Source organism: Neoarius graeffei, chromosome 19 (genome assembly GCF_027579695.1).
Source record: "Neoarius graeffei isolate fNeoGra1 chromosome 19, fNeoGra1.pri, whole genome shotgun sequence".
Lineage (NCBI taxonomy): Eukaryota > Metazoa > Chordata > Actinopteri > Siluriformes > Ariidae > Neoarius > Neoarius graeffei.
In genome coordinates, this window is record NC_083587.1 from 61,159,256 (window position 1) to 61,181,019 (window position 21,764).

Below are 21,764 nucleotides of genomic sequence, written 5' to 3' on the forward strand. Positions count from 1 at the left end.
TAAAAATAATGGTAACCGGTTAATACCGGTTTTTATTTCGTTCCTCAAAGTTTCTGTAGCCTACAAATAAAAAAGTCATTCTTCTCCTGCGCAAGTTTCTATGACCCGCTGGGGTTCACTTCCTGTGTGACGTTCGCTGACTGAATGGAGAGAGCGGGAGGGTGGACTACTACCACGTCTCCACATCTTAAATAAGAGGTAAATATTGCAGTCTGTCGTTATTCAAAAACGTCAATTTCAAACACGATATCAATATATTTGTCCACGTTAATGAGAGGCTCGCGAACATTAAATGACGTTAACCTCTGTTAGCCTATCAATGCATGGGGCCTGACTAGCCTTTGGTAACACACTAAACGAATTATCATTAATTTTTGGCACTTTTTCTGTTTGTGTAGATGGGAAGACATACTGAGAATCCAAATCGCCAACATTTGAAATAATAATTGTTTTGAATTATTTCTTGTCTTATTTAATGAAGGTTGTAATAGAATTAGCCTACATTTGGCTTAAGCTGGATGAGACAGAGACATAATTTTATAGCCATTTGTTAAACAGCTGGCAGGGAACGTAATTAACCGTTCCGGGAACGAAATTTTTTTGTTCTAACCGGTTCGGGAACATCTATTTAATGGTGGAACCCAAAACCGGAAACGTTAAAATTCCGTTTCTGTTCGGAACGAACCAATAGGAAAAAAATTCTGGTTCAGAGCCCTGGTTCTAACAGTACCAAAAAAATGGATTATGTTTAGGTTCCCTTGAGAGTGAGTAGATTACTTGTCAGAAAGTTACAAGTAATTACTATTAGCTACCGAGCTGTCGACATATTCTACTTTAGTTAGCTAATTTTATTGTAGTTGGCTTAGCTAACGACATAGTTAATAAATAAATAAATAAATAAATAACTGGCCCCATTCACTGCTAAAGTAATTACTTGAAACAAATTATTATTATAGTATTAAGACATTTAATTTTAAATCACACTTGGATGACCCATGTGTAGTAATATAAAAAAGTATTTTTGTTCATAAAGTAGGAAAGAAAAAAATTAATGAATGATTTGTGGTAATTAAAAACAAGATATTTAAAGAATACTTGGAATATTCAATCATAAAATAAATTGATTTCAAAATATAGAGCAAAGAAAAACTCAGTCAGCATGAAATAACCTGGAAAATGAATGCGGGTCATTTTTGACCCGTGTTGTGCATTAGAAGGGGTGTGCATATGTTTCGCATCAAAGGGTTAATTAGCCGAATATCCAAGCTCATTAAAAGTGAATCAGCTTTGCATGTCCGTACACACATGAAGACTAACAACTCTCGCTTATTCCTGAAGCAGCCTGTTACACAGGTCTGAGATGTCAGGCTTATTCAGATTTAATGACTTTATATAATTATGTATGAATAAAAAATCAGCAGTAATATTTTGGAGAGGCTGAAATGGCACCAGAGGGCAGGACGCTGCTGCTGGATCACTGAGTGGAGGATTATGCTGTTGCTGTTTTATTGTTATTCGTGCATGGTTTTGTGTGTGTGTGTGTCTGTGTTGTTTATTTAACTTCAGGCCAGGATGGAATATAATGTACATTCAAGAAGATACAATTAAGGGATGAGAATCAACAGCCAGAAACAGATTTGGAGCATTTGCTTGGTAGGAGAAACCAAAATGCGATATGTTAGGAGGTGTAATGCAAGATAGAAGGCACCAAACTTCTCTCAAGTTCAGAACTTTCTAGCAGAGAACTAGACAAGGTTCTGAAATAATCTGGAATTAAGAGAAGAGTTGTGATAGACTTTATTTGTACAACAAGGAGTTTGGAATTAGTGATGCTACAACTTTTTAGCTCATGTGGCCTTAAGGCTGATGAGCTATTGCCATGGTCATGCCATTCTCTTGCACGAAATTAGTATAAAAATTAATGTAGCTATAAATATCTTATGCCAGATTATTATTACACGTTACAAAAAATAAAGAAAAAATCCGAGCCCTCGTCTTCAATGTACGAGTCCCAATGCAGTTAACGCACGAGTCCGAGTCATCAGTGCTCAAGTCCAAGTCAAGTCACGAGTTCTTAAAATTAGGGCACGACTCGGACTCGAGTCCGAGTCCTGGATTCAAGTACGACAAGCCTGATTATAACCATCACTATAAAGTATTGACATTTTCATAAGTAATTATAACAAAGTCTAAAATGACTTATAGTCATGTTATAATGTGCTGTAAATGCATTCAGAGGCCAATATACAAACCTATGTGGCAGATCACAGAATCCAGGGACACGTGTCCGCCCGGGGGCATTCTGAGTTATTGACAGATTCAGAAAGTACAGTTTCTAAGCTTTCCAATGATGCCTTCCATGTGGAGATCTGACAATATTTGAAGAATGTGTGGCCTTTTGAAAGTGTATACTTCTTAAAACAGAAAAGGGAGAAAACCGCCCTCAAAGTTTTCCTTCTCAGTTACTCTGGGTGCAGGGTTGGCACATAATGGTGCTCATTTGCATGACATTAAGGAAAGCCCTACCCCCTACTAGCTAGCACGATGCTACTTTCATGTAAACAAAGATCACCACGTCAATTTTCCTTCCATGCAAAGTATGCCCAACACAATTATGAAGTACAAAAATAAGTCCTAAAGTATACTTTAACGTTTTGTGGTTGAAAAATTACTCACACCGCAAGAAAGAAAGATAGCACGATGATGACACAACTAACACAACGCTAGTTTCATGTACTGTAAAGCCTCGGTCACAACCGGCCGTACAGTACGCGCTCCTACGGCCGGTCTACATGCAAAAAACGCAAGAAACACATGGAGAGGGCGCGTGTGAAAAGCACGAGAGCGCGCATGTGATGTGCTGATTTTCGAGCCGCAGACCGGCCGCAGAGGTTCTTTGTCATGTCAAACAAACTCCACGGGCGCTTACGTTTTTTTCAGGTTGCAAGACAAACTTACGGCCAACGCGCGTCTTTCTCCGTGAACAAAAAAAAAAAAACGCAGCAATTTGGGAAACGCCAAAAATCACACGGCCAACAAATCGTACGTCCAGTTGTGACCTAGGCTTAACCAAACCACAACACTCTCCGTTACATGCAAAAATAACCACACAGCCTTAAGGCCCAGTCACACAGCCAAAACTTATGATTTACGCATGAATTGCGCATAAATTTCGAGTCGTGCGCGATTCATCAGTGCTGTGCGTAATTCATAAGTTTTTTTGACGTGGAGCATCAGTAGTTGTCAGTGGATGTTTGACGAATCGGGTTTGTGCGCGATTCCAGGTTTTGAGCTGCTCAAAAATATTGATCACGCACAAGTATGCGCGATTGTGCGCCGTTTAACGTAATTCGTGCGTCCTTTGCCGTAGTTCTGATGTGGACAATGCGCGACATATGCGTGGACCGTTAGTGGTTGATCGCAAGAAATTTACCGCTACCGCGCACGTCGATGACTTTTCACTGACGAATAACGCACATATCACACATGTCTCGCTGTAGTAACACGTACATTTCACTGATATCCACTGACAATCACTGACAAAAAAGTATTAACGCGTAAAACACTTGATCCATGCGCGCTCTATGTGTCGTTCATCAGTGCTAGTGTGTGGTTCATGCGTGCTTATACGTGGTTCATACGCAGTTTATGCGTGGAGTGTTCGTCAATAAAAACCAGAAATTGTCCCTCTTTTGACCCTATGCGCTGATGTGCGTGATTTGTAAGTGATTGTAAGTGATTTGTACGTAGTTCATGCGCAATTAATCGGTGATTTTCGACCACGCACACCCCCAAAAAATGGTCAATTTCTCCACTGACAATCACGCACAAGCCAACTTTATACGTGATTTATATGTGATTTATGCATGATCGGCTGTGTGACTGGGCCTTTAGATTAATAAACTTACCCCATCAGAAAGAGAAACGGTGCCTTGCACACATCAATGCCTCCGATGGAATGTAATCCTAGAACGGTCCGTGTATCATCCGATCATTCAAGTATTCCATTCAATCTGGAAAACGAGGTTGCGTTTTTTTCTAGAAATGATTATCTCCGATGTAAATACTGTGTGTCTGTTTGCTTCACGGTGTTTGCTCCTCTGCGCTCTGTTTAGTCACTCATTCCATAGTGAAATCACACGCCTGTATGCAGGTTAAGTAGCCACGAGCTCAGCTCATATCATACAGCTGATTCGCGGAAAAAAAAAACAAATGACTTTAAATCATCATGTGAATGGCCCATATGGTAATTTAGCCACACCCCCCAGCAGGCTACAGTCCTGACAAAAACGAGACAATTTGCAACAAAAAATGTATGCTTTTCCAACAAAACAATCTATTATCTGAAATACTGATTGCATTCTTCAAGATCTCAACTTGCACATGATGGAAAAAAAAAACAAAAATCACAAATTTCGAAAAAAAATGCTTCTTTTGCGATTATCTCGGATTCGTTTCGGCCGACACGTATCCCTGGATTTGGTGAGCGGTCACATATGGCTTTCATAGAAAGTGTTCTGGAAACCGTTGGCTGATGTGTGTAGTGCGGCAGGCGGTGGGATCAGGAACGAACCATAGCTGTTGCTATAGTTACCATGAAGCACATGAAGTTTAAGCATAAAATTTTAAATCCCAAATGGAGTCAGTCAGGAGTTTTTTTCGTTCTCTAATTGTTGAATGTACCTGTCCGCGGGGCAACTGTGCATAATAAACAAATCTGCTTGGCACCCAGGCACCTGGGCTACAGGTTTGAATTTCTGTATTTGAACATTGTGTTTTATGAAGCAGCTTCATGTGAAACATAGCTGAAGGGATTTCAGTTCAGCTCAATTATCATTACATAACAAGGTCGGTTATTTATTTATTTATTAAATTCGAGCTTCAGAGCAGGCATCAGAGAGAGAGGTTGTTTTTTTGCTTTGTTTTTTTTTTTTCCCAGTAATGATTTGTGGTTAATGTTCAAAATTGTTTTCTTAACTCTAACTTTTTTCATAAACTTGACGTTTCATTAAAAGTGTGTGATTTAAAACGTGATCAATATTCCAGCCTGGAGAAGAAAGGCTTCATTGTAATTCTAGTGCTGTTTGACTGTGTATTCGTATTCAGAATATGTATGTATGCGTGTGTGTGTGTGTGTGTGTGTGTGTGTGTGTGTGTGTGTGTGTGTTTATATACTACTGAGGACCAAATGTCCCCACAAGGACAGTAAAATCTGACAATTTTGGCCTTGTGGGGGCATTCAGATGGTCCCTACAAGGAAATTGCTGTTGTTGTGGGTTTTTTAAATAAAAATAAGCGAGCCAAAAAGTTTCCTTTTCATTACTAAGTTCAGGGTAAGGGTTAGGTTTAGGTGCAGGTATAGCATTAATTAACTGCAATAATAATTATGTCAGTGGAAGGTCCTCATGAGGATAGTGACAAACGTGTGTGTGTGTGTGTGTGTGTGTGTGTGGTACAGCTCTGTGTGGTGGTGATGTTAAAGGACCCGATGGCATCATTTTGTCTCCTGGGTTCCCGGAGCTTTATCCCAACTCATTAAACTGCACGTGGACAGTGGAGGTCAGCCACGGCAAAGGTAGACGCTCTCTCTCTCTCTCTCTCTCTCTCTCTCTCTCTCTCCTGTTGGTCACTTAAAATAATTAGGATTTAATTTAGCACCTTAACACAAACAAATAAATCACATTGCTTTGCTGGAAATGGCATTAATCTCATCCTCTAACTCTCATCCATCCCCCATGAGTTTCCTGTTGCATACTGAACGATTCGCCGTAATGACTGAATAATATTCCGAACATGATTAATTGACAGCTTCTTTTTTAAAGCTTCTAATTGAATTCTCATTATTTTTGAATCATGTATTCTGTTTTTAATAACTATTACTATTTCCATTATGGGGATTACAATGTGAGTTTTATTAAAGACAGAGAATGAAATGGACGTGAAACACTTCAACAGTGTACTGCGTTCGTTAACAAACCAGGATTAATGTTCCACTGGGAACGTTAACGTGTATTTTAGAGAGACTGATTCCAGCACAAAATGGTGGCTCAGATATCAGAGACTACAGATCAAATATAACGTCTTGTTACGAAGATTTCTTTGGAAAATATATATTTTTTTTAACTGGAAAAGCTTTCATATAAAGAGAGTTGACTGAATTTTATTGTATTTGTATTTTATACTTTATTCTCCTTATTTCATTCGTGAAGAGAAATAAATAATCCCTAGATAAGTTATTTGCTGTCATTCACTGGCAAATTACTACTACTACTACTACTACTACTAATAATAATAATAATAATAATAATAATAATGATCTCATCTCATCTCATTATCTCTAGCCGCTTTTATCCTTCTACAGGGTCGCAGGCAAGCTGGAGCCTATCCCAGCTGACTATGGGCGAAAGGCGGGGTACACCCTGGACAAGTCGCCAGGTCATCACAGGGCTGACACATAGACACAGACAACCATTCACACTCACATTCACACCTACGGTCAATTTAGAGTCACCAGTTAACCTAACCTGCATGTCTTTGGACTGTGGGGGAAACCGGAGCACCCGGAGGAAACCCACGCGGACACGGGGAGAACATGCAAACTCCACACAGAAAGGCCCTCGCCGGCCCCGGGGCTCGAACCCAGGACCTTCTTGCTGTGAGGCGACAGCGCTAACTAATAATAATAATAATAATTAGACCATCAATGACGGCGTAGCTCACTCCGGCCCCGTCTAGTCCAGAAGGAACGATCTAAAGTGGGCCATCTTGCACAATAAATGTTGCAAGCTATAAACACTATATACAAGCTATATATATAGAAGCTACCATATATCCACCCTAGGACTACCAACCTATTTGCCAGAAAGAATCCAAAACAGCGAGGAATTGACCAAGAAGAAGCAATTTTTATTGAACTGCTCATTAAGGATTAATTAGTCCATAACTTCATTAATAATTGTAATGAAGCAAATCTGGGCAGAAGTTCTATGTACCCTAGGTACCCCTACCTTCATGATAGAAAGAATCGAAATCAGTGAAGAATTGAGGGAGAAGAAGTGATTTGTGTGGAAACTGCTCGTTAGGGATTGATGAATTCCTCCATATCTTCATTATTAATTGCAATTATGCAAATTTGGGTAGAAGCCATATGCACCCCAGGCAGACCTACCTTCCTGCCAAAAAGAATAAAAATCGGTGAAGATTTGAGAGAGGAGAAGCAATTTTTGTGAAATGTGGACGACGCCGGACTAATGATGGACAGCACAAGATGGCATAAACTCATCACCTGTAGGACAGATGAGATAATAATAATAATAATAATAATAATAATAATAATACAGGACCAATATGGTTTTCTGTTGTTAGAGTCCATCTGCCTCATGGTGTGACATGTTTAATGCATTCTGAGATGCTTTTCTGCTCACCACGGTTGTAAAGAGTGGTTATTCCAGTTACACACACACACACACACACACACACACACACACACACTATGGCAAGCCAAACAGGAATTACTTCTTGATATACACACAGACACTGTACCAGTCAATTTCTATACCCCTACTCTTTCATAGGTATTTTGTATTTTTACATTATAGAACAATACATTATAGACATCAAAACTATGAACTAACATAGAGAACATATTTGCTATTATGTGGTTAAGAGTTTAAAAAAAAGTGTTTTAAAAAAGTTTGATATTTTAGATTCTTCAGCATATCTATCGTTTCCTTTGATGACACTTTGCACACTATTGGCATTATCTTAACCAGCTTCATGAGGTCGTCACCTGGAACACTTTTCAATTAACAGGTGCCTCGTCAAAAGGTAATTAGTGGACGAGTTTCTTGCCTTCTTAATGCGTTTGAGATCATCAAACAGTAAATAGTAAAAATAATAAAAATACAAATAATAAAACAGCCCTATTCCATCCACAACTGTAGTAACCCATACTGTATTACATCAAGAACCAAATAACTAAGTAAAGAGAAACCACGTCCATCATTACTTTCAGACATGAAGTGACTTTTTTAATTCATAAAACAATGAATTCGAAGGTGTGTCCATCTTTTGACTGGTACTGTATGTGTGTACAAATTATAAATAAAAATGGAATGCAATAATTTACAAATCTCAAAAACTGATATTGTATTCACAATAGAACATAGACAACATATCAAATGTCGAAAGTGAGACATTTTGAAATTTCATGCCAAATATTGGCTCATTTGAAATTTCATGACAGCAACACATCTCAAAAAAGTTGGGACAGGGGCAATAAGAGGCTGGAAAAGTTAAAGGTAAAAAAAAGGAACAGCTGGAGGACCAAATTGCAACTCATTAGGTCAATTGGCAATAGGTCATTAACATGACTGGGTATAAAAAGAGCATCCTGGAGTGGCAGCGGCTCTCAGAAGTAAAGATGGGAAGAGGATCACCAATCCCCCTAATTCTGCACCGACAAATAGTGGAGCAATATCAGAAAGGAGTTTGACAGTGTAAAATTGCAAAGAGTTTGAACATATCATCATCTACAGTGCATAATATCATCAAAAGATTCAGAGAATCTGGAAGAATCTCTGTGCGTAAGGGTCAAGGCCGGAAAACCATACTGGGTGCCCGTGATCTTTGGGCCCTTAGACGGCACTGCATCACATACAGGCATGCTTCTGTATTGGAAATCACAAAATGGGCTCAGGAATATTTCCAGAGAACATTATCTGTGAACACAATTCACCGTGCCATCCACCGTTGCCAGCTAAAACTCTATAGTTCAAAGAAGAAGCCGCATCTAAACATGATCCAGAAGCACAGATGTCTTCTCTGGGCCAAGGCTCATTTAAAATGGACTGTGGCAAAGTGGAAAACTGTTCTGTGGTCAGACGAATCAAAATTTGAAGTTCTTTATGGAAATCAGGGACGCCGTGTCATTCGGACTAAAGAGGAGAAGGACGACCCAAGTTGTTATCAGCGCTCAGTTCAGAAGCCTGCATCTCTGATGGTATGGGGTTGCATTAGTGCATGTGGCATGGGCAGCTTACACATCTGGAAAGACACCATCAATGCTGAAAGGTATATCCAGGTTCTAGAGCAACATATGCTCCCATCCAGATGACGTCTCTTTCAGGGAAGACCTTGTATTTTCCAACATGACAATGCCAAACCACATACTGCATCAATTACAGCATCATGGCTGCGTAGAAGAAGGGTCCGGGTACTGAACTGGCCAGCCTGCAGTCCAGATCTTTCACCCATAGAAAACATTTGGCGCATCATAAAACGGAAGGTACGACAAAAAAGACCTAAGACAGTTGAGCAACTAGAATCCTACATTAGACAAGAATGGGTTAACATTCCTATCCCTAAACTTGAGCAACTTGTCTCCTCAGTCCCCAGACGTTTACAGACTGTTGTAAAGAGAAAAGGGGATGTCTCACAGTGGTAAACATGGCCTTGTCCCAACTTTTTTGAGATGTGTTATTGTCATGAAATTTAAAATCACCTAATTTTTCTCTTTAAATGATACATTTTCTCAGTTTAAACATTTGATATGTCATCCATGTTCTATTCTGAATAAAATATGGAATTTTGAAACTTCCACATCATTGCATTCCGTTTTTATTGACAATTTGTACTTTGTCCCAACTTTTTTGGAATCGGGGTTGTGTGTGTGTATATATATATATATATATATATATATATATATATATATATATATATATATATATATATATATATATATATATATATATATGGAGCTGCATCCAATTATAAGTTTTACTTTAATGCTTCTTTTTTCTCTTAAGAACTTTTTTAAACACTCTTTAAATAAATGTGCCCCAAGAATGCCTTGGAACTGATTTTCTCGTCCCTGCAGCCATGTGAGCTTTTTTTTCCTTTCTTTCTTTCTTTCTTTCTTTCTTGAATTAACTGATGATTTGGCATTCTCTCCTGCTCAGGCGTTCAGTTCACCTTCCATACTTTTCATCTGGAGGATCACCACGATTACCTGCTGGTGACAGAGAACGGCAGCTTCGCTCAGCCCCTGGCACGTCTCACGGGCTCACAGAGGCCCCCGACCCTCAATGCCGGTCTCTATGGCAACTTCCGAGCCCAGCTACGCTTCATCTCTGACTTCTCCATCTCCTTCCACGGCTTCAACATTTCCTTCACTGGTGAGAAAGAGACATACATAATCGAAGTATTATAATAATAATAAATAGATTTTTAAACTGTGTTGATATTTAATAAATAAGATAATTGATATGGTAAAACTTTCTGTCAGGAGATATTGGTTTCGAATTTATGGAAGGAGTCTCCAGTGTCAGAATAAAGACAGGTTGATGGTGAGGGAACATTTGGAGGTCGCTGGTATAACATGATAAGTTATAAACTAAGTTGTTTCATGGACGTTCCATAACCTTAAGGGTAAGTCTAAATGAGCAAAAAGTACCCGTTCTTTCATTTAAAAGAGTAATTGTTGGAAAAGTGTTCTGTAAAATATTTCTCTGAAATAGCTGCTTTAATTTTAACATCATAAAAAGTACATCATTTTGGGTTTTTTTTATTTTAAATGGACAACATCTGAAATCAAAATGCATGCAAAAATAGTTATTATTATTATTATTATTATTATTATTATTAGTCATAGTAGTAGTAGTAATTTATATTTAATTTTATTGGCCAATTCACCTCTTTCCAACATTTTCCATTATTTTTTTCCATAAACGCACAGATTTTCATCCATGACCCTTGCAGTAGAGATGTCATCGATATTTCACGGTTATAACTCATGTACAACATGATTGAGTGTTTTATTCTATCCACATTCACTGGATTTTGAGAGCCGGAAAATTTTTTATTATTTTTTTTTTTTGCAAATTTGATAAATAAAAACTTCATCCAAAACGCCTGACAAAATAATTTCTGCTTAGAATGTAAACAAACCAGCGAAATGACAGGAGCAATTTGTGAAAAATGCGATAATAATAATTCTTGAAAAATAAAAAGGATACGTCCTTACCGTCAAATACTTTTATTCCATATTTTGTTACTTTTAATTTGTATTTTTTGGGGTTTTGTTTTCAAGTAGAGTTTTTCTTTCGTCCTCGGTTGGTTGGTTCAGCAACACATGCTGCCATTTTGTTTTTTCTCTACTCAGTATATGAGCTGATATCCTAGTAGTAGAGTAGCCAGTCAGAGCATGTGATTGCTCATATCCAGTGAATGTGGATAGAATAAATATATACTGTATATCGCATTGGAAAAAGTCTGGAATATTCTTTTAAGGCCCAAGCGTTGACATTTTCAGTCTCTGAATGGAGTGACTCCACTGCTCCCTGGCATGAAAAGGTTTATCTGCGTTATTCCGAGTTTCAGTCACTGCGGGGTTAAACTGGATTTCTTTGCACTCTGCACCCTGGTATCTCTGGCGATAAGGCACCACCACACCGCACTCCTGAACGCATTAATAAAATGCAATCGGTCAGCAGCAGCTTGAGGTCCGTCACGTCTCGGATGCTGATCGGGACCATCAGGACTTATCAGTGACACCGACTGGATTTAACATCCTGGCCCTGGGGTAATAAATCTGAGACGTAACCGTGGACATATATGATGTCAGATCACTGCTTGATCACACTACGGGTTAAACATGCACTGGCTAATAGACTTTTAATGGGGGAAAAAGACAAAACTCACCAAGAGCTACTTCCCTGTAGGGATTAAAAAAAAAAAAAAGCCTCAGAAATTCATGAGCACTTTAAATCCTTAACCCGTGCGCCTACGGTTAAACATCACTCGCTGACAAAAGAGCTCTTTGCTTGAATGAGATGCTTTAAGGTACTTTGACTGTGTACTTTTAAAGGATTCGCACATGTCAGCAGGCAGCCAAGAAGGTGTAACTGATATAGTAGTTTGTAGTCAACTAATATACACTAATTACACATTTGCATTAATGAATAATCATTAGTGTATTAGCACATATACATGGGTCATTCTAGAATTCAGGGTACATTCCGCGTCTCCGAGATAAACCTTTTGTTATTTTCCACAAAATAAATCGTTATTGAATCAGTTTTGAGCAATAATGCAAATTATGACAAACTTTCACCAACAGCGATGCTTGATGTACATTTTAGACCCAATTTATCCATAAAACATGAACTAAATGACTCCCACCCCTCGCCCAACATTACTGGCCGTCTTCGACTCCTGATTCATCCATTCAACTCGAATAAACAGGAAGTGATTCAGTCTAACAATCTGTTTTGGGGGGCTTATTCTATTAACTGTTATTAAATCAGTTGCACAGAAAGTCTATTTTCTGTATGATGTGAAATTTCAGTCATAAAAAATATGTATTTTTTTATCCGTCCCAATGCTCTTGTCAACTCTGTTAATAAAACCACGTAAAATCCACAAAGACTTTGAATAATACGCATGACACCTGCACCGAGTGATGTCACTTCCTCTGGCAGGAAACTTCAGAAAGGCAGCGAGTTAGTGATGTTATGTTTCTTCTCTCATTAATTTGAACAAAATGTTGAGGATTTGACACTAACAGTAGATTAATTATTCGTCAACTCTGTTATTGTGATATCAGAGTGAATCTCTCGTTTTTTTATAAACAATAATATGGTTAAACATAAAATTCTGTTTTCATACATGCCGTGTGGTTGCTAGTTTGAGGTTAATATGTGGAGTTAAGACACAAAATGGTGGGGAAATGTCAACTCTGTGATCATCAATTCTGTTAATGAATTGCCCATTTTAACAATAACAGAGTTGACAGTGACTAACGGAGTCAACACTTGAAATGTACCCGCAATTATAGAATTGGCATATATATATATATATATATATATATATATATATATATATATATATATATACACACTACCGTTCAAAAGTTTGGGGTCACTTTGAAATGTCCTTATTTCTGAAAGAAAAGCACTGTTCTTTTCAATGAAGATCACTTTAAACTAATCAGAAATCCACTCTATACATTGCTAATGTGCTAAATGACTATTCTAGCTGCAAATGTCTGGTTTTTGGTGCAATATCTCCATAGGTGTATAGAGGCCCATTTCCAGCAACTCTCACTCCAGTGTTCTAATGGTACAATGTGTTTGCTCATTGCCTCAGAAGGCTAATGGATGATTAGAAAACCCTTGTACAATCATGTTAGCACAGCTGAAAACAATTGAGCTCTTTAAAGAAGCTATAAAACTGACCTTCCTTTGAGCAGATTGAGTTTCTGGAGCATCACATTTGTGGGGTCGATTAAATGCTCAAAATGGCCAGAAAAATGTCTTGACTATATTTTCTATTCATTTTACAACTTATGGTGGTAAATAAAAGTGTGACTTTTCATGGAAAACACAAAATTGTCTGGGTGACCCCAAACTTTTGAACAGTAGTGTGTATATATATATATATATATATATATATATATATATATATATATATATATATTCCCCAGTCGCCCCTCTTTCAGACAGTATTTTTTTCCCTCAAGCTCGGTTCCTCTACCAGAGGCCTGGGAGTTTGAGGTTCCTGCTTAGTATCTTCGCTGTTCCTGGGACTGTGGATAATATAAATTTAATATAAGGATAAAAAGGATGTTGACCTTTTCCTGCAGATTGGACACTTTGACGCATAAAGCAAGATTTTTTTTTTTTCTGCACCAACGACAACCAAAAAGCAAATTGATCTTTGTAGATTGTGTTTGTCATGCTAACATTTAGCATGCAGGGCTACGCTATGCTTTGCATTGGGAGCTGAAGGAAACTGATGCAGTGGTCAGGGAAAGGCCAGGCTTGGCTTGTTTTTATGATCATCGTGATGATGATTTTTTTTTCCACAAAAAAAAAAACCCTCAGGCGAACTGCAAAGATTTTCAAATGTGTGAAGAATGAACACTCCTGTGGTCTCACAGTGACAGTGTTAACACTCAGCACACAGGCATCCAAATGGTGCAAATTGGTGCAGGTTAGCACACACCGCTCGGTACCATGGAGTGTTGGCGTTGTTATCCTGGTGTTTCATTTGTGCCCATGTTACTTTATGACTCATGGCTGGAAATGCTGCACTCACTTTTTCCTCAAGACTTCATCATGGAAGGTACTGTAGCACAGGAGAGGAGAGTTGGTACAGTTTTAACTTTTTTTTTAGTTTTTTTTTTTTTTCCCCATTTCCAATCTTTCTCCCAAATTTGGTCATCTGCCAAGTTCCACCCACCAGCCAGCTCAACATCTTCCAAATGCGAGTGTGTGGGCTAATTACAACATGTTTCCTCCAAGGCATGTCAAGCCAACCAACTGCATCTTTTTTGAACTGTTGGGTCACAGGGCAGCATAACACACTGGAGGAAAACTCTATTCACCCTTTTCTGCTTATATGAGGTCACAGATGCTTATGATTGGCTAACATCACTGTGATTGACGGGGAGAGAACGTATGCCACGCCCATCCAGACAGCATGGCTGTTTCTGATCTGCATGAATGTAGCATTGGCGATGGCATGGTGGTTAGCACTGTTGCCTCACAGCAAGAGGGTCCTGGGTTCTAGCCCAGCGGCTAGTGAGGGAATTTGGATGTTCTCCCCATGTCTGTGTGGGTTTCCCCTACAGTCCAAAGACATGCAGGTTAGGCTAATTGGTGGCTCTAAATTGACCGTAGGTGTGAATGTGAGTATGAATGGTTGTTTGTCCCTATGTGTCAACCCTGCAATGACCTGGTGCCGTGTCCAGGGTGTACCCTGCCTCCCACCCATAGTTAGCTGGGATAGGCTCCAGCTTGCCTGCGACCCTGTAGAGCAGGATAAGCAGCTACAGATAATGGATGGACTGTAGCATTGCCAGGATTCAGACTCAGGATTCCTTTTCCAGGTCTTCACTTTGATTGTGATGTGCAACTAGATGATTACATGGCATTTAGCAGACCTTCTAATCCAGAGCAACATACCGTACAACAAGTGCAAAAGTCAGGTAGCCAAAGTGCTGAACTTCTAGACAAGGAAATTCTTGTGCCAACTGAACAAGTGACAATACTGAGTGTAATATGCTGTTGAAACACCAATACTCAAACAGCCAAGGAAACAAACCAACCATATAAAATATAACTAAATAGAGAACTCAAAACAGCTAACCCCAGGCTAGACTGTACATAGCCTGGGTTGGTCTAGACCAGGGGTGTCAAACCTGATCCATAAAGGGCCGTGTGGCTGCAGGTTTTCATTCCAGCCATGCAGCAGCACCCTGATTTGGCTTATTCAATCAACTGACACACCCACCCTTTAATCAAGGGTGGGTGTGGCTGCAAGTATTTGACTGTGTGAAGAAAGTTCAGTTGATTGAATGAGCCAAGTCAGGTGTGCTGCTGCATGGCTGGAATGAAAACCTGCAGCCACACGGCCCTTTATGGATCAGGTTTGACACCCCTGGTCTAGACCGAAACGCAGTTACACAGTAGGCAGGGAAGAAGGGGAGAGGTGCAGCCTGAAGAGGTGAGTCTTCAGTCTGTGCTTGAGTCGGCAGTTCTGATTTCAATGGGAAGGTCATTACACTAATGGGAAACCAGGACAGAGAGCAGTCTGAGCAAGCTGGGGAGGATCAGAGAGAAGGAGGGGCCAGACGACCAGTAGTAGTGGAGTGTAGGGATCTGGCTGGCATGTCGAGGCGGATCAGACTCTGGAGGTATCCTGGCCCTAACCCCTTGAGATCCTGGTAAGCTAGCACCAATGTCTTAAATTTGATGTGAGCTGCAATAGGTAGCCAGTGCAGGTCGGCAAACAGAGGGGTGGCATGGAAAGAACAAGGGAGGTTGTAGACCAGGTGAGCTGCAGGGGTCTGATGGCAGAAGCTGGAAGGCCAGCATGATGTTTCAAGTTTTAGTAATAAATGTTTCCTTTAATGTTTGATTACTGGCTTGACTACACCGGCTGTACATTACATTAATGGCATTTACCAGATGCTCTTATCCAGGGCAACATACAGCATACCCAGTGGAGCCTGGGTAGCAAGAGCACTTCAGCTATTCCTGCTGGTTCAGGGAATCAAACTGGCGACCTTTTGGTCCCAAAGCTGCTTCTCTAACCATTAGGCCATGACTTCCCCCATAATTATCACCATAATGATCATCACCATCATAACCACTACCACCATCATGTGTGCATTTTTTAAATGGTCAGTTAATTCTAAGGGTTTTTTTTTTTCGACTAGCTAATGCTCTACCCTTAGCTAACTACACCACTGTGCCGGTGGTGTGGTGGTTAGCACTGTTGCCTCACAGCAAAAAGGTTCTGGGTTTGAGCCTAGCAGCTGGCGAGGGCCTTTCTGTGTGGAGTTTGCATGTTCTCCCCATGTCTGCGTGGGTTTCCTCCGGGTGCTCTGGTTTCCCCCACAGTCCAAAGACATGCAGTTAGGTTAACGTGGGGTGGCCTTGGGCTGAAGTGCCCTTGAGCAAGGTGCTGAACCCCTGACTGCTCCCCGGGTGCTGTAGTGTGGCTGCCCACTGCTCTGGGTAGACTCTAGAGGTATCTGCGTGTGTTCACTGCTTCAGATGGGTTAAATGCAGAGGATGAATTTCACTGTGCTTGAAGTGTGCATGTGACAAATAAAGGTTTCTTCTTTTTCTTTTCTTCTTTTAATTGCAAGTGATTATAGGTTCATCCCACCATCCATCCATCCATCCATCCATCCATCCATCTTCTTTACTTCCTGTCACGGTAATATACTTGTAAGATGAATACTACCAGAACCTATGGATTAAAGCTCTTTTGTGACATTAATTGTGTATTTCTGTGTGTATTTTACCTCAGAGTATGATCTGGAGCCATGCAAGGACCCAGGAGCACCGCGATTCGGTGGCCACAGCAGCAGCAGCTTTGGCGTGGGCGATTTGGTGACGTTTTCGTGCTTGCCCGGTTATCGGCTGCAGGGCCCACAGGGCATCACGTGCCTGGGTGGCGGACGGCGCACATGGAGCGCCCCTCTGCCAAGGTGTGTGGGTACGTGGTGAGCCGCTTTCATTCGCTTAGATGTCTCAAGCTGAAACCGCTTCCTCAGGGTTGCATTGAGGCACGGCGAAGTTTAGACCTTTGGGTACTTTTCCAGAACTCTGTAGGCCTTCTGCTGTTGATTTAGTGTTGGCATGACATATTCGGATGTCTTTACTGTATATCCACTAAGAGCTCCAGGGAGTGAGCTACGAAGCAGAGTTGAAAACTTGCTGTCAAAGTGTCCAGTGCCTGAAATGCAACTCATGAGTGACAAGGTCGTGTCCTGGATTTTTGTACAGGGGATTTGTGACTCCAGTACATCTGTTATTCATGTCAATCATAGACGCTTATTATTATATTCTGTATAGCATGACTTTACGCTATACATTCCTCTGACTTTGTATCGATCTTTGTCTGTCTTTCTCAGCTGAATGTGGATCGACTGTTTCCCAGAACGCTGGAGTCCTCCTGTCCCCGAACTACCCTCTGAATTACGAGAACAACCATGAGTGCATTTATAACATTCAAGTGCAGAAAGGGAAAGGCATCAACATTACGGCAAGCAGCTTCCGTCTGGCTCAAGGTGACGTCTTAAAGGTATGCAAAGCAGCAAGCAAGAAGATCTCTCATGAAGGATGAGGGATGATTAGCGACTGCTTTTTTATGACACTATGCATATGCTAAGTGCTTATTTTGCTTTTCGTTCCTTTATTCAGGACTCGGAGCTATCAGAGCGGAGCATAGCTATTACTAATACTTAAGCAGTTGACACACAGGGTAGAATAATGCATGTTAAAAGTAGGTAGAAGCATTTTACTGAGTGATTTTGATGCATAAAATCCATCCATTATTGGACGTTACTCATCACAGTGTCACCTCAGCCGAGAGTGTGCCAAGTGCATGAATCTGAAGTGTTTTATAGTTTCACACTTTTATTCTGTTTGGGTCAGAAGTGTCCAGTTAGGGGGACATTTAATATGAGGCTAATGTACAGTTCGCACTTAATGAGATGAAATATACGGTAAGACTTCGCAACAAAAGACAAATGTTTGTTGCGACTGTTATGTTTATTTATTTATATTTATTTGTGGTAACGCTTTAATTTTTAATGTTTTATACGGAATATAATTATTTGGTCAAATATATAATTTATTCTAAATATTTTACATCTTAATACATTACATTAATACAAATGTTATACAAATTTTAAATGTTATACCGTATTTAAAAATTACACAAGCACAAATTAATCAGTAATCATTAATTATTAAACTACTTATTCGTAATTTAACTTTTTTATTATTATACTGCAAATATTAAAGCTAGACTGCCTTTCAGATTTTTCAAGTGTAGGTCATAAAAATGTCCCCGAGACCCAATTATTTTTGTTTAGTGGACCGAAAGCTACTGAATTTGAATCACAGGCTTCTAATTGTATTATTGTTTTTTTTTTTAATAGAACATTTAATGAATTTAGGGCCATGTGGCCCACTATTTTTTCCTGCTTCACCATGACCCAATTCAAGATACTACGTCATGAATCACATGGTGGGCTTTCCCTGTTCACACAAGGAATTGTGGGATACAAATTTGAAACAGGAGAGAAAAATGGAGGACGTGAGCGTGCGAATGAAACGTGAAAGACCGACTACAGTAACAGAAAGAAAGCGAGAAGAAAAGACGTTATGTTATATACGAAGGAAAGGCAAAGCAGGACCAAACTAATAAATATCGGCGCTCAGCGAGCACCTCGGTGTGATCAGCTGTTCGTTTAGCGACAGAATGATGGAACTGTCAGTGCACACTCAAAGGTAAACCTGTAGATGGCAGTAATGCAACACTGTGGATGCCAGCTGCTGTAAAACCCAAAAGAAGAAGAAGAAGAACGTAAACCTGCGCATGCGCACACACACGGACTTCCTTTGTCTGCTTGACTGCGCGAAGCGAGCGATTTCATGCACATTATTTGCTTTAATCCCCTCAAATTAAATAACTTCCCAGCCACAGAACGGCCTGATATTTTGTGAGATATTACAGAAATAAACATATATCACAATGACCACATTTCAGCGCGAACTAAATTTCACCGATTTTATGAAATCGAAAGGCCGTCTCGCTTTAAAGTGTTACCACGATATCGATGAAGTTGCACAACCTTCAGTTAGCAACCTTAAAATGAAAACTATATTTTAGCTGATTGTAATTAGTTTATTAATGAACCTTCCTTTAAAGTGTTACTGATATTGTTTCTATGGTTACAATGTGAAGAATTTTATAAAATAAAACAGCTTGCTGTAAGTCATAACAGGAAATCCATTGCGAAGTAATAAGCAGTTCTATTCAATCAACTTAACTGTTTATTTCTCGGGTTTCTCAGGTCTATGACGGACCAGATAACACCGCAGACGTTATCGGAGCGTTCTCCAGTTCCTCCATGTTGGGAGTCACGCTCAGCAGCACCTCCAACCACCTTTGGCTGGAGTTCTTCTCGGATCAGGACGACACCGCAGAGGGCTTCAAACTCAACTACAGCAGTAAGAACTGGACTGAACTGAACAAAGCATCACTGAAAATAAACAGATTTAAGTGAACATGAGATACAGTGGTAATGTCTGTGAGGGGCTTTCACTTCTGTTCTTCTTGGTTTTTCTCAGGTCTTTATACTACATGCTTGAATCTTACATGGTAGTTTGTTGAGATGTATCTATATCCCTTGGTGCAGAGTTTTGTTTCTAGCAAATTCCACATGCTGGTATAGACCCCTTTGCATGTTTGGAAACAAACCGACCGTTGCCAGGATGCGCGCGCAGCCTGGACCCAGAAACAATGGCGCTGCCCATAGACCGGCATTATGAGCTGTCAGATTATGCCAAACAATTGTCGTTACAAGATCGAGAATGCTACATAAATAAGTTAACTCTAACAAGTGGACATCGCCTACCGGATCCACATTTAATTAAAGAGTGGACGGACGATGTTAGTAAGTTCCCTGGTATACAATGGCCAGATATATACTCGTACCTTATTGACAAGACTTCAGTGTACACCCACGAAAAACTTCGTGCCTACAAGTCTTTAGACGCATATGATTATGTTATGTGCGGGCATGTACAACTTGATTAACAATGGGACATTCATATTCATTTTGTTTTAATCAAATTATGCCAGTGATGTGATGGCAATGTGGCTTTAGCTACAACAGCAAATACCAACACTAAACAGCAATTTGCAGGAGGTGATGGCATGAAAGGAATGATAGTGTAAAGAGTGCAGCTAAGAGAAATCAGAGCTGCGTAAAAAGCGAGAGGCAGAGAGCAGAAATGAAACTGAACGGGGCGGGAGCTAGGTTAGAGTAGTCAACGTAAGTTGGCATTTAGAGCGAGGGCACACAATTTTACCTTTCCATCCTTGCTTTAAAATTGTGATTTTCGGCATACACAAATAATGATGGCACAAAATCTGGACTGCTTGAGTCAAGCGAGACCTCTCCTACAAACAAAACTGCATGCAAAGCTAAGTTAACATGCTAACAATATTCATTACATTGTGTAACTATGACCCAGCTAATCAGACAAACGTTACCAAAGTATTTTGCTACATCAATAAACAAAGACTAGAAAGAATAAAAAAGAAAGATTTAATAAATAGCCTGATCTTACCTGTGATGAAGTGGGCGCTGCAAACCCGCGCATTTTTGATGGTGCTTTCATCCCAGTCTACACGTTTGATGGCTTGTAGCCATAGACGTCGGCGATTTTTTTGGAATGGGTGAGATCCTGCTGGAATTCTGAACATTTTAACCCCATCACTGCTACGATTCTGACACCCGACAACACAACAACTAGGCATTTCTGAGTCTTTTTTTGGGTCCAGGCTGCGCGCGCAATTTCCGCTTATGTATGAATGACGTTTACTGCGAAGGGGTCTATAACTTTGTATACTTTTCATTTAAGTCATTTTTTCACTGGAGAAGACACTCACTCTTACTTCCTTATTTGCATTTAGTGCTTGAGTTCCTCCAGAAATCAGTCAAACACTCAAATATATAGTGTATAGGGCGGCACGGTGGTGCAGTGGTTAGCACTTCGACCCTCATGGCAAGAAGGTTCCGGGCTCAAACCTCATGGCTGACAAAGGCCTTTCTGTGTGAAGTTTGCATGTTCTCCCCGTGTCTGCAGGGGGTTCCTTCACCACAGGCCAAAGACATGGAAAGTAGGTCAAGCACCCAGCCACTGGGGTTGCACAAGCCAGTGCATACTTAGTGTCGGTCCCAAACCCAGAAAAATTGGAGAGGGTTGTGTCAGGAAGGGTGTCTGGTGTAAAACTTATGCCAAGTCAAACATGCAGAGCAGATCTGCTGTGGCGACCCCGAACATATGAGAGCCACCAAAAGAAGGTGGCTCAAATATATATATATATATATATATATATATACACTGTATATATGACTTGCAACCACATGATCAAAATGTGCTACATCATGAGCGTCTGCCATGATGGTGAATATACAAAGCAAGTAGGATGGCAGCCGCTGAAAGCGTGTCTCTAAACAGTGCTGAATTTTCTCAGTATTACCACGATTTGAACAGTCGAGCGAAGATTCGATAGAAAGAGAAGATAGATATGTGTGGTTTTGACCCATATTATTTTAAAAAGTCCAACTTTTCTGAAGATAAGGCGCTTCTACCGACCATCAAGTACCCAGATATCGCGTTCTATCTGGTTTGGCTGCTGAAGAATCAAGTCCGACCTTGGATGAAACG

At 40.1% G+C, this 21,764-nt stretch overlaps 1 protein-coding gene across 1 annotated transcript in view; it reads left to right on the forward strand.

The window, feature by feature from the left end:
* Positions 1–21,764, forward strand: part of csmd3a (CUB and Sushi multiple domains 3a) — a 631,117-nt gene that overhangs the window by 196,891 nt on the left and 412,462 nt on the right. The window contains exons 19-23 of the mRNA XM_060900611.1: positions 5,459–5,575; positions 9,960–10,175; positions 16,822–17,010; positions 17,429–17,598; positions 19,379–19,535. Coding sequence (XP_060756594.1) covers positions 5,459–5,575; positions 9,960–10,175; positions 16,822–17,010; positions 17,429–17,598; positions 19,379–19,535 — 849 coding nt within the window. The remainder of the gene's footprint in view (positions 1–5,458; positions 5,576–9,959; positions 10,176–16,821; positions 17,011–17,428; positions 17,599–19,378; positions 19,536–21,764) is intronic.